This window comes from Vombatus ursinus, unplaced genomic scaffold, assembly GCF_900497805.2.
Source record: "Vombatus ursinus unplaced genomic scaffold, bare-nosed wombat genome assembly UNPS02007284.1, whole genome shotgun sequence".
Lineage (NCBI taxonomy): Eukaryota > Metazoa > Chordata > Mammalia > Diprotodontia > Vombatidae > Vombatus > Vombatus ursinus.
Genome location: NW_020947062.1, coordinates 16,989,327 through 17,012,591, shown reverse-complemented (window position 1 = coordinate 17,012,591; position 23,265 = coordinate 16,989,327). Strand labels below are relative to the sequence as shown.

Genomic DNA, 23,265 nt, shown 5'->3' with positions numbered 1-23,265 from the left:
TTCATTGTTTTTTATTTCTTCTATTTACTCATTTTCAGCCTCAGCCTCAGTTTTTGGTTTAGGATTTTGCATTTAGTCTTGGTTACTTGGTAGTGGTGATCTAAATGGAGTAGCTGGCATTAGGCCCCAACATTAACCTTAGCCTCATTTCTACCTCAGTCTCCCAGTAATCCACTATGGGTTCTAGCCTTGGCCAAACTCTGTCTTGCATGATCTTCAGTTGGGATTTTGTGTCCTCCTTGACAGGCCCTAGTGGGATGCTATAGGCAGTGCTAGTCTCAGGCCTCCTGCATAGCTCATGTACTAAAATGACCTTTTCTCTTATAGTGGGTCCCAGTGGCCTGAGTAATATTTCTCTGGACAGTGGTCTATAGGGGTTGGTTCTATCCTCAGCTTCTGTTTTGAATGTCCAGGGTCTGGATCTTGCTTCAAGTTCTCAGTTAGTAGAGCTTACAATGGCTTGCAGGGCCCTTGGCTTCTGGCTGATTTATCTGTGTTGACTTCCTTGGCAGGACCCCCCTACTTACACTGCCTTCCAGTTTACCTACAATAATGCTACTTTCCCTGTTGAAACTTCTCTACCTACCTCCACCAATTTCTGGCCATTTTTTTGTGCAGTTCTGGATTGAATGGAAATACGTGCTTTAACAATTCTTCATATTTATCATTTTTCTTTTGGAAATTGTTTTCATATTTTACTGGAATTTATGTGGCAGAACTGGGCTTCTCCATATTGGCCAGAAGTCTAGTCACTTTACTTTAACACTTTCTGGCCCTAGTGAGAGGTGGAGCCAAAGTGGTGGAATAGTAGGAAATATAATGAGTTCCCTGCAAAAAACTCTTCCAAGCAGATCTAGAAAATTCACTGGACCAGATCCTGATCGATAAATTCAAGGGAAAAAAAATCACACTTAGCCATTTTTGTGGCTCCATAGGGAAGCAAACAGAGGTCTATGGATACTGGGGACTGGGCCTGGCCAAAGGCACACAGTGTGGAGCATTCCAGAATAGGAGAGGCTATATACCAGACAAGAAGAGGTCCCAGATTCAGCATAGAAAGACTTAAACTTGTGTTAAGTGAGGAACAGGTGCCAACAGAAAATTCTGTCACTATCTGGGAGTACCCGATTAATGAAGCATCTGCAATTCTCTCCCTCTGTGGCAATAGAGCTTTCCAGCTGGCTAACAGTGGTAGAGTCTGACAGCAGTCTACTGGAACTCAAAGCAGAAAAGCTCAAAGGCCTGTTGATCAAAACTAAACCCATTTTAGGAACTTGCAAAGCTCAAACCAGGGCAGCAAATAATTTTTACTCTAGATCAGACCATACAGACAGCACTGAAAACTTGGAGGTCCCCAAATTGAACTCTCCTTAAGATCCTTGAATAACATAGCACTCAATTCTCCCAGGAAGGCAGCATCATGACCAGCCCAGACATTCCTTCTGGAATTGTACAGTGTCTGTTCTCAACATAAAGTCCAAAGTCAAGAAACAAGCTGGAAGAATTAGCAAACAAAAAAAAAAAGAATCCTACCATTAAAAAAAAAAAAGGCTATTATGGTGTTAGGGACACCAAGACACAAATCCATATGAATCAATACAAAACCTGAAAGAAAAACACAGCTTGGGCATAAAGTCACTGAGAAGTGACAGAAGACATCAAGCATGAGTTTAAAGGAAAGTTTAAAATATTTTTTATAAATGAAATGAGAGAAATAGAGAAAAATGAAAAAGAAATGAGTGCTAAAGAAGAAGAAATGGAAAAGGAATTTACAACTTGCTATAAGAGGTATGAAACCTTGCTCAAGCAATGAACTGCCAGAAAATTAGAATGGACCAAAGCTAATAACTACATGAGACAACAAGAAATATTAAGACAAAGTCAGAAGACTGAAAAAACTGGAGAAAATGTAAGGTATCTCATAGCAAAAACAACTAATGTGCAAAAACAGATTGAGGAAAATAAAATTTAAGAATCATTGGACTACTTGAAAGTTATGATTAAAAAAGAGCCCTAGACATCAAGAAATCATAAAAGAAAACTGCCCAGACCTCTTAGAACTAGAGGACAGAGTGAAAGTAGGCAGAATCCACCAGTAATCTTGTGAATGAAACCCCAAAATCAAGACTCCCATGAATGTTATAGCCAAAATCCAGACAATTCTGGTCTGGATATTGCAAGTAGCCAGAAAGAATTTAAATTAACTGAGGATCTAGTCAGGATCACACATGACTTAGCAGCTACCACTATGAAAGTAGAAGTTGAACTATGATGTTCCAGGAGGCAAAGGATATATAGGCTTACAACCAAGAATAATTTATCCAGCAAAATGAGATATAATGCTGCAGCAGGAAAAAAAAAAGTGGATCTTTAACGAAAACAGAGGACTTCCAAGCATTCCTGATGAAAAAACTAGAGCTCCATAGAAACTTTGAAGAGAAACATAAAAAGGTAAACATGAGCAAATATAAGGAACTAAATAAGGCTAAACTTATTCTGGAAGATGATACATATGTTCACTCTGAACTTTATCATCTTCAGGGGTTATAGGGAATCTAATTATATAGAAAGCCTAAGAGGGATTCTATTATGTCTCAGTGTTGTTAAAAGAAGAGTGAAAAGAAAGGGGAATACATTGGAGGGGAGAGGAGGGCTAGACGAAATTATTTCACATAACATGTATGCAAGTTAGAAAGGTAGAAGCAGCTAAACTAATCAAGAAGGAAGAATACATACACAGAGCTGAATCCAGAAATACATTTCACTTAACAGGGAAATATAGGGAAAAGGCAGGGGGTGAGGGGGGGTGAAAGGAGAAGGGGAAATTACAGTGAGGGTAGATTAAGGTGGGGATAAGTCCTAAGAAAAACAAGCTCCAAGGATGTACCCAGAAAAACCCATATAGCTCTTTTTGTGGTATCAAAGAATTTGAAACTGATGGGGATATTCATCAAGAATGACTGACCAAATTATGGTATATAAATGTGAGGGAATACTATTGTGCCATAAGAAATGGTGAAGGGAATGGTTTCAGAGAAACCTGGGCAGGCTTGTATGAACTGATGTTGACTAAATTGGACAGAACCAGGAGAATAGTTGTAAAGACAAACAACTTTGAAAAACTTAGGAACTTTGATCAGTGAAATGACAACCATGATTCTAGAGGACTCAGGATGAAACATACTACCCACCTCCTGGTAGGGAAGTGAAAGATTGAGTGCAAAATGAGACATGTTTCCTTTTACTTGACCAACAAAGAAATTTATTTTGTTCTACTATATATATTTTGTTACATTGGGTTTAACTTTTCTTTTTCAGTAGAAGGGAGGGAGGAAGGAGGTCATAGCATGGCTCCTTGGATGATTTTTCATGTAATTCTACTTTAAATCTTCTGCAAGTAAGTTCCAGAGAACTTATGTATATATAGAAACTTGGGCTTTCATATTTATTAGCCTCATATTTTTCTGTGGCCCAAAAGATGCCAATACAAGCAATTTTTTAAGCAATAAATATTTATTACTTGGTGAAGCTAATTTTGTAATGTCTGTTGGGAACCATGGTAAGAAAAAGACCACAACACAGATAGTATGCATATAAAGATGAAATTCACAGAAACACAGTTGAATGATTGTTTTTTATACAACCAGCTTTCTTTTTGCTTCATATACATGAGATATTCTTCTACCTAATCAAGGAAAGCCTAGGCACCTGAACTGGAAGAGACTTAGTGCCAGGGAAAGAAGGACAAGTGGTGTGTGTGTGTGTGTGTGTGTGTGTGTGTGTGCGCGCGCACGCGCACTTGAAGAATTATTTTTTTGAATTATCAGTGGTTTGTTACTACTCATGGATAATGGTAATTTGTAATTCAGAAGTTGATAACCTTGGTAGGGCACCAATATTCTATGGAAAGATACTGGACTTTTTGGAAAAGCACAAAAAAGACAGCTCATTTGGCATTTCCTGAACCATAGATACCAAAAGCCTTAGTGATCAACTGACCCTTTCTCTCCCTTTTCTAGCTACTTTCTTCCTTTTCCATTTTCTCAAACCTGACCAAATTTAAAAAAAAAAAACTTTAGAAATAAAACTTGTCCCCGGTATTGATTTGTTATTACTTATTTTTTTATCAGTGATACTAACATACAAAGGAGTTTTAAGTAAAGATAAACTATATTGTCATTTGGGATGTACCAAAAATATTGGGTGCTAATAAATCCTTGAATAACAAGATTATAGACCACAAAATTTAGATCTCAGTAATTTCTTTTTTGTATTTATCCAGGAATAAGCAAGATTGTTTTTGGAATAAGATGGCATCTTCATCAATTCCTAATCGCTACAGAAGGGATACAAGCATAGAAATGATAAGAACCAAAGTTGCTCGCCGGAAATCAATCACGTGGAAGGAAAACAGATATAAGAAATATGAACAGAATAGACAGTTTGGCTTAATAGATGTCAATATCACATCCTTAGAAGAGAGAAATCTTCCCCCACTAGATGAGACCGTTGAAAACATTCTGGAAAAGGACACTGTCAAGCCAAGTGAGTATAGCTTATTATTTCCAGCTTATAGCTGGAAAATCATTGGAAAACTTCTTAAGAAATTGATCCAAAGGATAATCACGTGTGGAGAAGGTAGAGCTTCAAAGTAAACACTTTGGGTGAAAGGTTTTTAAATATGGATGTTGTAAAAAAGTAACAATAGCCACAACTCCCTTACAGGAATTCAATTCAACAAATGTTTATTAACCACCCAATAGATGTTAGAGATACAAAGATATTAAAAAATTATGCAGATGGAGGACATAGCGCCTGATAGGATGTTCAAGAGATGGAAGAGTCAGTGATTTCCTTTGAGTTTTGTTGACTAGGAGGATGATGGTGCCATCAATATGAATGAAAAATTAGAGTTGTAATATGTGGAACATTTCTGTAGAAAGGGCCAGGTAATTGAAGATGCAGGACTAATTAATGTATGTAATCCTGGAGTTTGGTTAAGAAAGAAGGGTTGCAAATAAAAATTTGAGTTGTTAGTATCGAAGTGACATTTGATACCATGAGCCAGAATCTGTTCACCAGTGGAAAAGGGTATGTGTGTGTGTATAATTATATGTAGTTTACTGAAAGTATAGATAATACACACAGAGACACATTTAAAGAGAACAGAGGGCCAAGGACTAAGGCTTGGAGAATGTTACAGTTAGGGACCAAAAAGAAAAGAGAGGGAATGTAGAAGGGAATCAAAGACAAAGTGGAATTGAGGGAGCTTCATTTCAGGACAGTCAAGGGAAGAGATAATGTCAAGAAAAAGGCTATTCAACAGTGTCTGATAAGGAACTGAGAAAAGACCACTGAATTTGGAAAGGATGAGGCTACTTAAGATATTTAAAGATGTGTTTTCAGTAAAATCATAACATTAAGAAGCCAAATTGCAGTTTGTTAGATGGTGATCGTAAAGGGTTTTTAAAAGCATCGATAAAACATTGACTTTTTTTCTTAATTGAGAGGACAGTGGAATTGGAAATGGATGGAGAATGTAAAAAGTTAGGAACAACCTTTCTGAAAGTGTTCAGGGAAGGATGACTTGATGCATAGCTGGACAGCTGGTCTTATACTAAGTCATGGTGGCTGATTTCACTGGGGCTAGACAATCCTTTTAAGTATCTCACATGTTGTATTGTTTCTTTTGCCTTAAGAGTTAACTATCAGTAGTATTCGCCAGATGCTGAGTAATCAGCGAAAGGAGATGCTTCAGCAGTATAAAGAGAAAAAGCTGCTTCAAAAAATGAAAGAGCAGCGAGAGAAAGCCAAAGGAGGAGTATTTAAAGTTGGGCTTTACAAACCTGACCCACCGCAGTTTCTTAGACCTCCTTCAGGACAGAAGACAGTGAAACCTGAACCAAAGAAGGTAAACTGACATCTTAAATGGACAAAAATGAGCTAACTGGAATCTTTGTAAAAGTTTAAAGAATAATGTAATAATAATACCTAACATTAATATAGTACCTTAAGGTTTGAAAAATGCTTTGCAAGTGTCATCTTATTTCATCCTCACAACAACCCTGGGAGGTAGGGGCTATTATTATCCCCATTTTACAGATGAGAAAATTAAAGCAAATAGAATTTAGGTTACTTGCCTAGAGTTTAAATAGCTAGTAAGTGTCTAAAGCTGGATTTGAGCTCAGGTTTTGCTAACTCCAGGTCCAGTGCTCTATCTACTGACACCTAGCTACCTCTTAAGGGTCATAAATGATATGTGCATACTAACTTAATGAATTCAGAGGCTGATAGGAAGTTTCTATTCTAAGATAACTTTATTTCTACAAGGGATATAATTGGGAAATGAGATTTTTGGAGACATAAAAAAATAGGTCAGAGGCACTAGAAGTATCAGAACTTACAATTAAAAAGCCTAAAATGTTAGGGGCAGCTAAGTGGAGCAGTGGATAGAGCTCCTGCCTGGAGTCAGGAAGACCTGAATTCAAATTCTGTCTCAGACACTTGACACTTACTAACTGTGTGACCCTGGGCAAGTCACTTAACCCCAATTGCGTCATCAAAAAAAAAAAAAGAAAAGCCTAAAATGCAGGTAGAAATAAAGAATTAGCAAAAAAATAATGTTGAATAGTGTTTGTAGATAAAAGTTGAATAATGTTCTAGAAGGCAAAAATAACCTACTTAGCCACTGTAAATTTTAATTCATTGTTTCAAGACTTTCAAAAAGCATTGACACATTTCTTTGCGAAAGACTATTACTATTTATTTCTATGAATCGGCATGTAAGTTTGTGTCTATGGATGTGTTTTATAATAGCTGTTGTTTGGTTAGGCAATACCTAATACAGATACATTATCTTTTTAAACTGAGTGGAGGGTTAATGAGTTCTCTCTGCTTATTCTTTTGTTCATTAAATAGGATTTGGAAATGAAAATATGCAATTAATATCTGTTTTCAGATAATACTAAGCTCATCTAGATATTAAAATGCCAAACTTATGGGCATTAACTGCAAGAAGACCTCACAAAGCTATTTGATAAAGGCAGAAAAGTATGTAAATATAAAAAATAACACATTTTTAGAGAGTAATCTTTCTAAACTAATGACCTATGAGTTATATTCTTGGAGTCCTTGTGGACTGTTTTGTGAAAACTTCAACCTTTCAACTACTACTTCACGTAGGACATAGTAAGCTTTAAAAAACTTCAATAGTCTAGGCTTCTGCTAAAACAATAGAATCAAGCATTTAAATTAATCAATAGGTTAATTAGATTAGTTCCATAATGAATTTCGGGACATGTCCAAGTAGATCACTAATCTTTTGAGGTTAATTTTATGTAAGCAGCCACATATTTTCTACAAAATATCTTTCTCTGCCAACATAAGAGACAGAATACTATATTGAGACCATGGAGCCTATTCAATAAGGCAGGCCAGTGTCCAGTGTCATGATGGTAAACTCCCTAAACAAATAACGGTAAGAGTGCTATAGATGGTGTTTGATTTTTTTTAAACATTATCTAAAATTCATTTAATTTATGATTCAGGTAAGTTGGAGCCATGCCAATTTGTAAATTTAATTTACCCTTTTAAAGCTAATTGATAATGTCATCAGAGTACTTGAATTACTTTCTGCTTTTAAATACATTAAAATCAGTGTAAGAGTTGTGATATTATTCAGCATTATTCAGCATATTGTCTTTTCATGTAGACTAAAATAATTATTGACCTCATCATTCCCCATCACTAGAACTATTTCCTTCTATACTCACCCCCTACACACTTCTCTTTAAATTCTTAAGTCTTCAGCATGCCAGTAACACCTACAATCATTACTTAAAACCCCTGGAGTCAGAAATAGGTTTCCCAGAAAACATCTCCCCACCTGGGCTGCTAATCTTTTAAACAAATAGAAACAAATGCAAAGCAAAACCTACTTTGTTTGATTAGCAGTTGTTTTCCCTTGGGAAAATGAAATGCTTCCGGAAAGTCTTTTGGGTTAAAGTTACTAGGAATTATTATGACAACAAAATTTAGCTTTCAGGGGAAAGTTCAGTGGAGTTGGGGATAAGGGGAGTGGAATTCAAGTTTTTTTTCTTCTCTGATAGGTAGGATAATAACAGTTTTGTATTTGCCTGAATTGAGTATTTGATCCAAGAAAGCCTCAGTGATATAGAATTTGGTAAACTTATGTTTGCTTTTACATTTACATAGTGATCAAGTTTCTCATCTTTGAGTGACAAGGAAAATGTGGAGGTTAAAATAGTTACACTAACCCTTTTCCCCAAATGGAGTATTTGAAGGACTGACTTGGGGAAGCAGAATTAGTAGACATATTCTACCTGGTCCCAGAGCACAGAAGTAGGAACAGTAACTGGAAGTTGCAAATAGATAAATTTAGGGTTGATTTAAGAAAAGAATTAATAATTAGAATCATTCAAGATAGTTGAATGGGCTTTCTCAGGAAATAGTGGGTTTCCCCCTTCTCTCAACATCTTTAGGCTAAAGTTAGCTAGCCATGCTATAGAAAGGATACTGTTTAGTTAGACATTAGTTTAAATGGCTTCTAAAGTCCTTTCCAATTCTGAGGTTCTCTGATTCTGAGGGACATGACCAATAAGACCATACCTTAGAATTATTTGAAATAATTCCTTCAACGAATATTTTAAGAAATAAGATGTAATTTGTGAATCTACATATAAAAACTTGGTTTTTAAAACCCTACAAATAAATGAAACACTACAGTAAAGCCGCTCAACGTCTGGGGAATTTATTCCTCATTGAGGAAAGCAAAAACCTAAGTAGATGGGGAGAATCTCTTTTGCTCTCAATTTCATGGAATAGTATTGAAAAGATGGAGCAGTTAATTAAAAAAAAAATAGAGAGGGCCCAGAAGTACATCCCTTGACCATTAGATTTTTTTTCTCTAAATTCTTTTATTTATTTTATTTACTCTAGGCTATTCAGACCTCTGTACGGATCACAAGGTCAAAGGCTAAGGACCAAATGGATCAGCCAAAGGTATTTTAATCAGTTTATGAGGTCTCTTTGTTGTCTTCTCAAAGAATCAATAGTAAATTTTTTGGATTTTGCACACCTGTAGATATTTACCGTCTGTGAAATAATGTTAATTCTGTGAAATTTTTAGACCAATTAGCCCTTCCAGTGCTTTAATAAGGAACATTTGATCATTGCATATTGCCATACTAGTGACAAGTATTTGCAAAAAGATCACCATGAAAATAATGGCAGCTTTTGGTTAGCAACATTGGTTGCTAAGGTGCTAGCAAAATTCTATAGAGAACTTGATGAGACCTATCAAATCAACATATATTCTGATAATGTGATGACTTTAATGCAAAGGTAGAAAAAATAAGGATAGAAAGAAATATGTATGAAAATATGGTTCATGAGAAAGAAATGAAAGAAGCTAAATACTTATAATATCAAAGCCTCATGCCTCTATATCATAAACACTTTCTTTAAAAAAAATCTTAAGTGCTGTACATGGTGAGCAACCCAGTCCAAGAAAGAACAGAACTAATTACATTTTAACAAAGACTTGATATTGATATGGGAGTTATCCCTGAGTTAGCTGTCTTTGTACATTCTAAGCATCAGCTTCTCAAAACTGATAAGAACAAGATAAGAATTGGTTTTAAAAAAAGAAAAATGAGAAAAAGATGAGTGAATGGAAAGGTCCTTTTAAGCTCTTACTATATGTAAATTCTATGCTAAGCAATGAGATTACAAAGAAGAAAGCAAGTATTATTTAATAGTGAGTCTCAGTTAACAGAAAGATATTGAGAGATCTCATTGTACTTATTGTTGATTTCGGAAAAGTATTTCATTCCATAGAACAAAACTGCCTTACAAGCTGTTATAGCAAGGTTTCTTGAATCTCTACATCAAGATCATTCTCAGTTCCTTGGAAGTTCTAACAGAAATCATCCTATTCCGTGACCCTATAAGAATACATCAGATGAGGAATAATGTGATGGAGGCAATGCAGGACAGAGTTTGGGTCAAGAAGACATTCCATGTGACTCATGATGAAAAAATACTTTCCACCTCCAGAGAGAGAACTGATGTTGAAGTGAACTGATGAACTTTGAGTGCAAATTGAAGTATAATTTTCTCACTTTATTTTTCTTACTTTAAAAAAATATAGCTAATATGAAAATGTTTTGTGTGATTTCACATGTATAATTGATAAATTGCTTGTTTCAGGGTGGAGGGAGGGAGAGAATTTGGAACTCAAAAAAATTTTTTTAAAGTCAAAAATAAATAATGAATTAGAATGTTAGGGAGGAAGGAAGGAAGAAACAAACAAACATACAAACATTCCAGGTGGATGGTGACCATTCTCCAGGTTCTGCTCACAGATAGCATTGTGATGATTATATCAAGCCCCAAGGCATTATGAAGCTTGTCTGTGTCTGTAATCACTCAAAGGAATTTGGTCCGTCCATTTTCATGGCAGAGATCAAGTGGACTAAATATCTATTGCACAGGTTTCAACAGACACTTTGATAGATACCTTGCTTAATAGTAGATGTATCTGGGACAGACAGTACAGCCTGACAATGAGCTGGGCTTAGAATTGAAAAGGAGGTAAGCAGAGCGGTTTACTTTGGGGAAATTACAAAACTCTTTAACTTGCCCGAAGCTTTCGGGGAATGCAAAGACCCATCCTTTTTTTTTTTTTTTTTAACTGATGTTTCTATGTGTCAGAACAACACTACCTCCAAAGAACCAAAGATGAGTATCATACAAAGGGCAGTGGAGACAAATGGTGGGTGTTAGCAGTCTGCAAGATAGAACCAGTGAAGAAATGAAGAAGGATAGCAGTAAAGGATGTCATGATGAAATTGTATGATGGGAAGAGAAGATGGGATGGTCACATAACAAGAGGGATAAAAGAGAGACAGCCACAGTATCCACTGGTGACATCATTATGATAGAAGAAAGTGAGGACGGCCTCCAGGATAGTGGGTGGACTCCTTCTGTGGTGACTTATTGGAGCAACACAGACAAGCCACAATGGACATGTTATAATCCTGCATCGCTGGAGGTCAATGAGATCACAGATCTACTTGAGTATTTCTTACATTGTGTCATTTGAGGTTCAAAAACAGCTCTCTTAGGAAGAATAGGTGGTGGTACCTTTATTTTATTGGTGAGGAAACTAGGACTTAAGAGTGAAGTGACTTGCCCAAGGTCATACCACTGGTAAGTAACAAAGGTGAGACTAGAACTGGATCTTCTATTTTCTAGCCTATTATTCTTTCTGCTGTATCATGAGGTATGGATAATCTGAGCTATAAATGAGCAATTAACCTACAGGAAATTAACACACCTAGGTAGATGGGTCTTAATCTTCATTTAACAGTAGTTAAATGCTTATGGGGCGCTGTGGGGGTGGGGGGAGAGACGACAATGAGATACACACACACAAATATGCTTGCTCCCTGCTCTTAAGGAACTTGCCATCTAAGAGGGGAGCATGAATTATGTATCCAGTACCAGGAATGGTAGAAATAGTGTTTACTGAAGGAAGAAGACGTCACTTCTACCTAAGGATAGCATGTGAGCTGTGCCTTGAAGGATGAGTAGGCTTTTGTCGGTTATAGATGGAATGAGGAGAGAGTGTATTCCAAGGAGATTGAGAAGCATGTTCAATAACATGGAGGTGGAAAATGTAAACCATTTTCAGGGTGTGGCAAGATCCAGATTAGGTAAGGCTTAGAGTGTGTGTGCATACACATGAGAGTAATGGGAGGTAGGGCTTGAAAGGTAACCCAAATCCCTGCTGTTAATAGTGACAAGTCAAACGCAGAAGGTGCCAGTCATCATGGGACTCTAATGATGGCAGCCCCGAACAATTGGCCTTTCCTCATCTAGTGTCTGTCAAACTCCTACCCTCTTCTCTCTTTATCCTGATAATTCAGTCGATGATTCCATTCCTTTGCTATATCTCTCTGAACTTTGTAGATTTAGATTCAGTATAAGGAAGAGCTTTTTAAAAATTAGATCCGGAAGTAAAGTAGATTGCCTTGGGAGACAATGGGTTCCCTTTTACTAAAGATCTTCAAGCAAAGGCTGGATAATCACTCATCAGGTATATACTGTCAAAAGGGTCCTTGTTTAGGTATCACTTGGACTAGTTGGCCTCTGAGATCCCTTCCGACTCTGAGACTCTGTAACATTCATCCTTTCCCTTATTACCCTGTGTCACTTTGGCCTTTGTTGTCGTTTGTGTTTTGTGTGTTCAAGTCATCTGAGTCTTTTTTTGTGGAAGAACTCAGTTTAGCACCTACTAATTCTTAATAGATCTATGTTGACCAGGTCAATAATGGGCACAATATGGAAGCAATCCAACCTGGGCAGAAGCCAGCTTCTGAACACCACTCTAGCAAAGAAAGGAAAGGTATGAAGATTTTGGAACTATCATGTGTTGATGCTGCCGCAAGGATAGCTTACTGTATTCCAACTAGAATGTGATTTCAGTAAAAAGAACTTTTTCATCACAGCTCCACAACCTGACGTGAGAGTGACCAGATCAGCAGCAAAGCAGATCCCTAAACTAGCTTCATCACTTCCAGTGAGAAGGCCAATGCCAAAACTTGTCAGTGGTGAGTAAAATGTCGATCGTGGATTTATCAGATAAACTGAAATGTTGTAGTTACTAAGGGTTTGTGTGGTTAGTATTTCATATTGGAAGTTATGTGTGTAAGTGTTTTATTTTTTAATTGTGGAACAGGAAAAACAAATCGGTTTAAGGAAAGCTTGAAAAGTGTATTAGCTTACTCTGAGAGGGATTTTTTTCTCATTTACACGCTCTCTCATCCCCATTTTATAGTAGGATCTTCAATGACAGTCCTTCCAAGATAACATGTTTTTATAATTTGCTTTAATCTCTCTTAAATAATAGTACATTTGCTTAGCTATAGTATCTTTTTTCAAGTGAAATTGACAATTTTTATTTCATCTTTCAGAAAACCAACCAGAAAGAAAAACGCCAACTGAAGAAAGACCTCCTCCAAAGATTGAACTTAAAGCAGAAAAAATAAAGGTATGAATTGAATTCATCAATGAGTGAAATAACATTGTATCATTTATCCCCAAATAGAATGAGTGGCCTTTAGGCATGTGGGTTCTCTGTCACTGGATGTCTTCAAGCAAAGGCTAGAGTCTAGGCATAGAGTTGACTCTTCAGGAATGGGTTGGACCATTTGGCCAATGAGTTCTCTTAACTCTTAAGATTGTGTAGGCCTGGGATTCTATGATGTTGTTCCCTTTTACTTAGCTAGGCTCTTTTTATAAGCTTATTATTCCCTCACTAAATCCTGGGATCTTGGAACTGGGATGACAGTCAGAGGTCATTTGAACTATTTTTCTGCCTCCAACCCCGAGAAGAATGTAAGCTTCTTGAGGCAAGGGACTATTTAGGAGTGTTTTTTTGTTTTTGTCTTTGTGTCCCCAGCATGTACCTGGCACACAGTAGGCACTTAATAAGTACTTGTTGAATGGCTGAGGGGGGAGGGGCAGGGCTGGAGGCATGTAGAGGCTGTTTTTCTAAATGCCCTTGGGAACCTCAAATATCTAAAGTAACTGAAATAAGAAAGCAAAAATTGAGAATATAGTGCCAGTGTAATTAGGTTAACTGTCATGTGCCCAGGCTTTTCCTGAAACATAAAGTCATCATGGCTGTTTCATGAACAAGACACTCCATCTCTTGACTCTGGTGGTCTCTCTGGCTGTCCTCCAGGCCTGGAATGCTTTCCCTTCTCTGCTCCAACTGCTGGTCTCCCTGGCTTCCTTTAAGACCCAACTAAAAATCCCACCTTCTATAGGAAACCTTCCCTGACTCCTCTTAAATCTTATACCTTCTCTTTGTTAATTGTTTCTTACTTATCTTGTATATAGCTTGCTTTGTGTATATTTATTTACATGTCTCCCCAATTAGATTTTATGCTCCTTGAGGGCAGGGTCTGTCTTTTGCTTCTTTTTGTATTTTCAGTGCTTAGCATGGTGCCTGGCACATACTAGGTGCTTAATAAATGTTTATTGATTGATTGGTACTTTTTTAGGTATTTTAAAGCGTTCAAATTAAACAACGATACATGGTGTGATATGAGCTAGGAAGACCTGGGCTCAGGTCTTGCCTCTCACGCAAAATGTGTGATCCTCACAATGCTCAGTTAAGTCTCTTAAGGTGCAGAGAAGGTGTCAGCCAACATTAGTAGATTCATCTCATCTGTGAATTCCCTCTATCATTGAATTATAAGTTCAATCCCTATTCTTACTATCATCAGTGCTTTTATAATAGAGGAGAGGTTCCCAAATTTATTTGACCAAATTTATTTATTTTTATAAAAAAAAAAAAATTACTCAGCATCCCCTTGGAAATCTACTTTCTTTAGCCTTTTTTTAACCCTTTAAACTTTTTAAAAAATTTGCATCATTTCAAAAAGTGTAAATTTTTTTTATGATGCATCTTAAATTTAATAACTTACTGTAAATTTGTGGGCTTTTTCATGCATTGAAATTTTAATGATGTGATATTGCCATGTAACTGTATAGTATTGTATTGTAAACAAGTCATTACATACTCATATTCCTGCCAATGCATGCTGGACTTCCCCACAGTGCATGCTTGTCTGCGAACACTTGCTTGCTAAGACCTGTTGGGGGACTTGACCACTGATTGGTTATAACTTGCATTTTGTGTGTTTATTTGGAAAATAATGTAATCGCTATGACTTTAACTCTCTTACACAACAGATGAAAGATGTATGAACAGTTTTTCAAAATTTTCTTATCTTCTCTTCTTTCCTTATGCTTCCACTACCCCCTAATTTTTATTCAACGCCTTCTAATTGCACTGAGGCTACTACTGCCCCCCTGGGTCATTCCAGCACCTGCCGGGGACGGTATCAACCACTTTGAGAACCTCTTATTTAAAGTAAGAGGAAGACTGGTCAGAGGACAAAAAGGAATATGAAAATAGAAGGCTGCTGTAATAAAGACACAGTTATGAATAAGAAACTGGATACATTTTATGTCCTGTAACCTATCCCATAGTTCTAATAGCCCAGGCTTTGACAATTTTGAAGTACCAAAATTTGTGTTTTACTCCTGTAATGCTGCATGTGTTTAGTGGACACAAGAGAAAAAGGAAAGAGTACTGATCATGTTGATAATTGGTTGTACAATACTATAGGTTACCAAGATTTTCTATAATGCCTTGACTTCTAATTAGGAACAACACTCTTCCGCTATTAGAATTGCTAACACTACTTTGTCAGTGCATGATGGCCAGGACATTTTTAAAATGAATGTTCCACAGCAGATAATTTTGCTGAGTGTGTTATCAGATGAATTTGTTGGGAGAGGGAAGGTCTGAGATTCCACTGGCATTGATAGCTCCCGGTAAGGAAGTTCCTTCTCTAGATAGATATTACCAGTTCTGCTACAGCTTAGTCCTACAGAGCTGCCTGGAGGCCCCAAGAGACTGTGATTTGTCCAGGTTTCTACAGTCAATGTGTGCCCAAGGCAGAACTGGAACTCTAGGTTTTCCTGACTCCAAGGCGATGTCTGCTGCCTCTCTAGCCCTATACCCTTATCCATTCATTTAACATGTCATAGCCTAATAACCATTAACCTTCTATGACCACTTATTTACATCTAGGATCTTCCTTCCAAAGTTGGTGGGAAAGAAGATTGCTTGAAGGACCCACTTACTGAAGGACCTTCTAATAACTTTGGAAAATCACCAACAGAAGAAATTGCTGAGTTTCTTGGAAAAGAATACTTACCTGAGACAAATTTTGCTTCCCAAGTGAGAGAGAAATCCTCTTTTGCACCTGAAAATTTTGTGTTTCAACCACTAGATAGTCTCGTGAACTATGGAATGAAACCCATTTCCCCACAAAAGGAACATACTTATGTGGAACTTAGTTGTTTCTGGAGTCCTTTACAGATTAAAGAGTAAGAAGTCAATTTTAATTATTTTATTGTAGTTTATTTTTTGCTAAGTTGTGTGACAGAAGTTAGTGACTTGTATTTTGTTTAGCCTGTGTTTTTTTATAATCACCACTTAACTGTGATTTCTTAAATTCAAGGAGTATTTTTGTTCTTATCATTCAAAAGATTCCAGTAAGAGACATTTTCCTATGGGTTTGGTTTTTTGGGGGTGGGGGGGAAGGTGAAGGGGGCCAGAGAGGGAAACATAGTTAGGCTTATTCTTCAATGCAATCTGTGTTTTCAGTGTAAATCTTTGTTTGCTTATCAACACTGCCAGAAACAATTTCTAGGAAAGCACAATTGCTGTAGTAGTAATGTTTCAAAAATGCTTATTTCTAGAACTCTGCTCTTAAAGAAGACTGACTACCTCTAGAAATAAGAAAAGAAGTGTCAAGATACTTTATAAAGCTAAGGAAAGCCAATAGAAGTTTGAGATAACAAGATGGTTACAAAGTTATTTTGCAATGGCAGTCAGCAATTTTATCTTCAGTTATCCAAGATCTTCTTTTACTGGATAGTAATTTTCTTTAGTTAAGTTTCCTACCTGCCTTCAGAGACAACTAGGTGGCTCAGTGAATAGAGTGCTAGGCCTGGAGTCAGGAAGACCTGAGTTCAAAACAGGTCTCAGAGTCGCTTAACCTCTTTTAACCTCTGTTTGCCTAATCCACTGGAAAAGAAAATGACAGACCACTCCATTATTTTCAGCAAGAAAACCCCACATGCAGTCACAAAGAGTGAACTGAACAAGTTCCCTTTAGTATTCTGATAAGATGCTAATGAATCTTAGAATTTCTTTGATTCAGAGTAAATATGGAAGGTGCCTATAAATAAGATTTTTTTTTAGAAAGTAAAATTTGTAAACAATATGTAAATCTAATTTCAAATTCTATGAAGTGAAGATATGGAGTTATGTTTATTTTCCATGTTGCCTGAAGTAATTTTTTGTTGTTGTTTCAGTGATAACTCTCAGGAATCAAAAAGAGAAACTTTGAAAGAAAGTAAAACTCACTGTAATACCCCAGCTCAGCAGGATTTGATTGATTTGCAAACTCCTCCAAGGTCCCAGGAAATTCTGGATAAAGGTATAATAAGTGAACTTGTTAAATTTTGATCTGTTTAGAGTGCAAATTATTAAAATCTGTTTAGTGTAATTTCTACTTTGTGATTCAGGATTAGTTTATCTAGAAACCCTCAAGACCAGGAGAGGTGACGAAATATGATTAGGGAATGGTGATGGTGACAGAACAAGGAATACCAACTGAGAAGATAATGAATGAATGAAAAAAAGAATCACTACTAAATAGTTTGGAGAGATGGAAGGCTGAAGGATGGTCATAGCCTTGGTTGTGCCATCACCCACAAGAGTTCCATTTCCATAATTAAGAACTCAGAGCATCCTTTATCTGATGATAATCTCCTACATTCTGTCTCTCTCTAACTCTGTTTTTCTCTCCTCAGCTTCCAATCCCTCTACCCCTTCTCAGTACTTTTCTTGGCTATCATAGCTACTCTGACTACACTCTTTTCCCTTCCCCCTCTCAATTCTTTAGTGAATTAGTTAAGTGCTACACCATCTGTTGCCTTCTAATCCCTGGCTCCAGGGTCCTGTCACCATTTGTACTCTGCCAAACCTCAACCCAGGCTCAGTCTCATTGTCCTCTTCAGCTCTTTGCCCTCCGCCCTCCCTCACCCCTGTATCCAAGCTGTTACCAGGTCTCTTTATTTCCCCCACAAGATCTCTTGCATGTTTCCCCTCTCTTCACCCTAGTTCAGACCTTAATCACATCTCACCTGGAATATTGCAGTTGCCTATTTGATCTCCCCACTCCAAACTATGTTTAACAAAGCTACTAAAATGATTCTCCTAAAGCAAAGGTCTGATCAATATCACCCCCTCTAATCAAACTCAGTGGCTCCATATTCTAGGATTACATAGAGGCTCCTTTGATATCTAAATCTCTTTACAACTTGGCTCCTTTCTACTTTTCCAGTCTTGTACATTAACCACCCTGGCCTACTTGCTGTTGAGAATACACTGCACTCTGTCTCCCACCTCTCTGCCTTTGCGCTGGCTGTACTCCAGGCATAGAATGCTCTCCTTCCTCACTTCTGCCTCTTGGAATCCTAGGTTTCCTTCAAACCTCAGCTCAAATATTTTCTTTAATTCTCCCCACACACACATCCCCAGCTGCTAGTAGCCTCCCATCTATGAACCTTTCGTTCACTGTATATCTATTCTGTTCATACTTATGCAAACATCGTCTTCCTTGATCCCTCTAGAGCATTTGGTACTGTAGACCCCTCTGTCCTCTGAGTTTTCATGACATTGTTCTCTGGCCCAGGGTAGTTTGTCTGGGCCATAGAGTATGAAAAAGGGCCTAATTGGTAAGAATGTTGGAAAGGTAGGTTGAGGTCAAGTTGTGAAGAGTTTTAAAGGTCACAGGAGTTGATATTTGATCTTAAAGGTCATTGGGAAGCAGTGGATTTTAGGAAAATCACTTTGGCAGCTGGGTGAAATAATGATTGGAGTGAGGAGAAATTTGAGGCAGGGAGGCTTAATATGAGGCTATTGCCTCATATTAAAAAGTGCTAAGGGTCTAAACCAGTGTGATGGCTGTGACTTAAGAGAACAGGTTGGATACCAGAGATGTAGACAGAGAGAGTAGGATTTGGAAACTGATTGGATATGTGAAGTGAAAGATAGCAAAGAGTCAGCACATATCAGAATGACACTGAGGCTATGAATCCTGAGTAACTGGAAGGACTATGGTGCCCTCAATCAGAAATAGGTGAGTTTTGAAGGAGGGTGAATTTGGGAGATAAAAGTGGGTGCATTCAGCTAGGGACATGTTGAGTTTGAGATGCCTGTGAGACATCCAGTTTAAAATGGCTAATAAATGGTTGATTTATGGGGACTGGAGCTCAAGAGAGAAACTAGGGCTCTAATCCATAGTCATCGGTGTTGAGATAATAATTAAACCCCATGTTAAAATGATGAAAACACCAAGACAAAAGGAAGAAGAGGGGACCTAAGAGAGCTTTGGGGTATATCTAGTACTCCAGTACTATATTATATACCTGCTGCCTCTGGGAGAAGAAAATGGCAATGAAAAATCAAAAGGCTTGTGAAAGTTAGTTGCCAAAGAGAGGAACTGTTTTACAAACTCGAGTTTTCACTCTTAAGATTTTGTTGTTTTTTGGTTTTTTTTTGTAATTATAGATCATCTTTCAAATAAAAATGGAGATACTAAAACAAATTCAGATAACCTTCCATTAAATGCATATATCCCTTTGCTTGAAATAAATGAACATCAAGCAGCACCACCACAACATGATGTACCATATTTCAGGTTTGTCACTTTGATTCTTGGCAGCTAAAGATTTTCTATTTGCCTTAATAAACATTTTATTAAATATTGATTATGCAGAGAGTAAGCATCAGGGGAGATAAAAAGCAGAGATAACATCTGATCCCTGTCCCAGTAGAGCCTATGGGGTATATGGGGGTGTAATACACATTGATAAATGTAATGCTAAAGCATTACATCAAAAGTATGTTTCAGCAGTGTAGAACTGCTACGTGAGATATCAAGGATGGAAACCCGTGGGTAGTGCTCATGAAAAGCCTCATTGAGGACTTAGTATTTTAGTTGGGTTTTGAAGGATGGATAGAAATTGGATAAGTGAAGAAAGGGGAGAGAAAGATATTCTAGGCATTAGAAATAATAGCAAAAGGGACAACTAGGTGGCGCAGTGGATAAAGCTCCAGCCTTGGAGTCAGGAGGACCTGAGTTCAAATGTGACCTTAGGCAATTGATATTTGCTAGCTGTGTGACCCTGGGCAAGTCATTTAACCTGGATTGCCTCACCAAAAAGCAAATAAATAAACCAAATTTTAAAAAAATAATAGCAAAAGCATTAACATCAGAAAGGACAGAATAACTTTGGGAAAAGACAGTGTTCATTTTGTCTAAGAAATAAAATTCAAGATGCATCATGTCCTGATTGTTCTGGCTAGGTTCATGCCCATGAGAAATCAACAGAGAGCAAATGTAGACATGTCACATCGAAAACTGATGAAGGCTTTTGCTTTCACTGTTCTCTTCAAGGCTGATGTTATGGTGAAGGCATATCCAGTTACACAATTGCTTAATGTAACTTCAGTTTTAAATGTGAATGTTCCATACTATATTCTGTGTATAGATATTTTAAAATATTTATATTGAAAGACATGGATACTAATTCCTAATATTCACATTCATCTCCTTTTGTGTATGAATATGGGAATGTTAATTATATTCAACTACTAGGGTGTGAGGAAGCAGTTGTAAAATTAAAATATTTCTAATTATTTAAATTAAATTTATTTTAAAATTTTAAAATTATTTAAATTTAAATTAAAATATTTCTAATTATTTAGAAATATTCTTCGATCAGAAACTGAGAGATTAACAGGATTCTGCCATGAATGGGAAAAGAAACTTACGCTGGATATTCCTGATGATGGTAAGAAGGCATCATTTGTGTCGTATGGTCTCAAATTTATTTTAGTGATTTTTTTAAATCTAGAGTTGGTCTATTTTAGAGCTTGATTATTGCTGAAGGAAAAATTTCTGTTTAATATGATGTTGATATTAATTTTCTTATATTTCTCTGCTAGAATGGAATATGGCTAATAGGACATAAATAATTTGTCCTATTTGATCACAGTTTTTCCTGTGACTTAGACCTTTGGCCATTTTCATTTGCTGCCTCAGTAATCTGGCTTCCAGCTTCACATTTTTCACATTCACATGAAATTGCTGTCCTCAACATAGCTGCCGAAATACTTTTACTAAAGTGCAGGTCTGATCATGTCACCCCCATACAATAAAGTCCAAGTGCTTCCCTATTGCGTCTATTTATTAGACAGTTTTCTTCCCACAAAGAGCACTGGGTCTAGAATCAGGAGGACCTAAGTTCAAATCTGGCCTTAGAAGCTTACACACTGGGAAAGTCACTTCACCTCTGTCTACCCCACTTTCATCAGCAAAAATGGCCATAATAATGATAGCTGCCTCCCAGGGTTGTTATGAGGATCAGATGAGATAATAATTATAAAGCACTTAGCATAGTGTCCAGCACATATAGACATATAGTAAGCATTTAATAAATGTTTGTTCCTTTCCCTTCCCCCACCCTCAGCCAAACTAGCCTTTTGGTTGTGTGACCCTGGACAACCATTTAATCTCTCAATAATCCCCCCCCGCTCCCATCCCCAGGGCAGTTTTGTAAGGCTATAAATTACAGAATAATTGCCTATCTATACTGGAGTTGATAGAATGAGTTTCCTATACCAGTGGCATGACAGGTCTGGACCTCCCCTTCCCACCTTACATAACTCTCCCACTCAACCCATGCCCCCCAAAAAGAAAACTGGGGTTTGGGATCTTCTCTCCACAATCGGGGGCAGATTTCAGGCCAAATGTCTGTGCTTTATGAATGATCTTTTTTTAAACCTGTTTTTCAAATAGCCAGAGATCTCATTCGCTCAACAGTTGGTCAAACAAGACTCCTTATAAGTGAAAGGTTCAACCAGTTTGAAGGATTGGTGAATGATTGTGAGTATAAATCTGGCCAAAAGAAGATTACCTGCATGGATCTAGATGGATTTTGGGATATGGTTAATTTTCAGGTAAGTAGTGTCTATTGGAAATATAACTCACAAAGAATGTAGGTTTGTTTTTTCTTCCATTAACATAGTAATGCTGTTTAATATGTGGAATAGGAGTCTGGATTTTTCCAAGAGAAATACTAATCCATAGTCACAGGATGTTTAAAGTTGAGTTTCAAATTGAGTACTATTGGGTACTGCTTTCAACTTTTTCTAGATACTACTTTGTTTCCAAGGATATTCATTAAAAATTCTAAGTCTAAAGGTTTTGCCTGCCATTTTAGGGTGAAGAAATGACCATAGGAACTTTGTTCATAAGATAATCCTTTATGTGTGTTTTAGAAGTGCAAGCATAACTGCACACTGATAGATTATCATTATTCTAAATCCCTTAACCAGGTTATTTTTTAAAAAAACAAACCTGGTAATACTTAGGAACAATTTGTAGCTGTTATTTTCTCATTTCTTTTTTTAACTTGTGGCACCAGTCAGTCACTAATAACATTTATTATTTGTGTTTACATATATTTAGTCAGTTTATCTTGTACTGCCTTTAGTGATATTTACTTATTTATGTGCCACTACTGTGATTGTGAAGTAGATAGGTGATAGGTATTTCTTGTCTGATGCAGTCACTGGGGAAACACCTAGCTAGGTAAGTGACTAATCCAAGCTCCCACAGAATTGGAGGCCGTTAAAACTGGGGCCTGAGCTTCCAGTTCTTCAATATTTCACGGCAGAACTTTACTACCGATTTTAATTGATCATTATAAGCATATTGAATTGTGAATTTCCATTCGAAAAGATCCTAATGTTATTGGAGCTATTTAATCAGTCGCTGTTGTCATGGATTTATAAACATTTGAATTTTTGTCTATTGATAGGTAGAAGATGTGAACAAAAAATTCGAAAAACTGAGTAAGCTTCAGGAGTCAGAATGGCAAGAAAAAAATACCATAAGCCAAAAAGTTATTCGGGTAAGCTGGTGACCTCAAAATCTGGTCTCAATCTTCTATAGTCCTTCAACTGAACATTTTTATTTATTATTTTTGAATTTTTATTATTTTATTTATCGGTTTATTATTTAATATTGTTAAATATTTATTTATTATTTAGTGGGCAATTTTATTTTTCATCACTAAACAGAATTGTTCAACAAACCTTTATTGAGTACCTACCATGTGCAAGGCACTATGCTGAGTTCCCAGCAAGATAAGCTCCCTGCCCTTAGGAGCTTAGTAGGAGACAGAAGATATACAAATACCATGCTTCTTGCTAAGGCCAATCCTTTTATATTACTTGGATCCCATCCCTTCCTATCCTCTCTAGCAGATCACCCACACTATCGTCTATCCCACTTCTCCCTGATTTTCATCTCTCCTTCTCTACTAGTTCCTTCCCTGCTATCAAAAATCAAGCCCAGCTACCCTCCATATTTAAAAAACCCTTCCTGGAGCCTATCATTTCCTCTAGCTATTCCCCTCATTTCGCTTCACTTTTTCATCCTCGACGTCTCTCCTTTCCATCTCCTAGCCTTCTGCAACCTGACTTCTCACCTTGTTCATTACACAAGTGAAATTCTC

General features: G+C 37.0%; 1 protein-coding gene across 3 annotated transcripts in view; it reads left to right on the top strand.

The window, feature by feature from the left end:
- DLGAP5 (DLG associated protein 5) overlaps positions 1 to 23,265 on the top strand; it is a 41,021-nt gene that overhangs the window by 5,003 nt on the left and 12,753 nt on the right. For 2 of the 3 annotated variants that reach the window (XM_027849319.1, XM_027849317.1), the window contains exons 2-13: positions 4,283 to 4,545; positions 5,700 to 5,911; positions 8,959 to 9,021; positions 12,334 to 12,430; positions 12,534 to 12,635; positions 12,999 to 13,075; positions 15,695 to 15,993; positions 16,987 to 17,111; positions 19,250 to 19,379; positions 20,450 to 20,535; positions 21,543 to 21,703; positions 22,567 to 22,659. In XM_027849319.1, the coding sequence (XP_027705120.1) occupies positions 4,311 to 4,545; positions 5,700 to 5,911; positions 8,959 to 9,021; positions 12,334 to 12,430; positions 12,534 to 12,635; positions 12,999 to 13,075; positions 15,695 to 15,993; positions 16,987 to 17,111; positions 19,250 to 19,379; positions 20,450 to 20,535; positions 21,543 to 21,703; positions 22,567 to 22,659 (1,680 nt within the window). In that variant the 5' untranslated portion in view covers positions 4,283 to 4,310. The remainder of the gene's footprint in view (positions 1 to 4,282; positions 4,546 to 5,699; positions 5,912 to 8,958; positions 9,022 to 12,333; positions 12,431 to 12,533; positions 12,636 to 12,998; positions 13,076 to 15,694; positions 15,994 to 16,986; positions 17,112 to 19,249; positions 19,380 to 20,449; positions 20,536 to 21,542; positions 21,704 to 22,566; positions 22,660 to 23,265) is intronic. The other variant, XM_027849318.1, reaches the window with a different exon arrangement.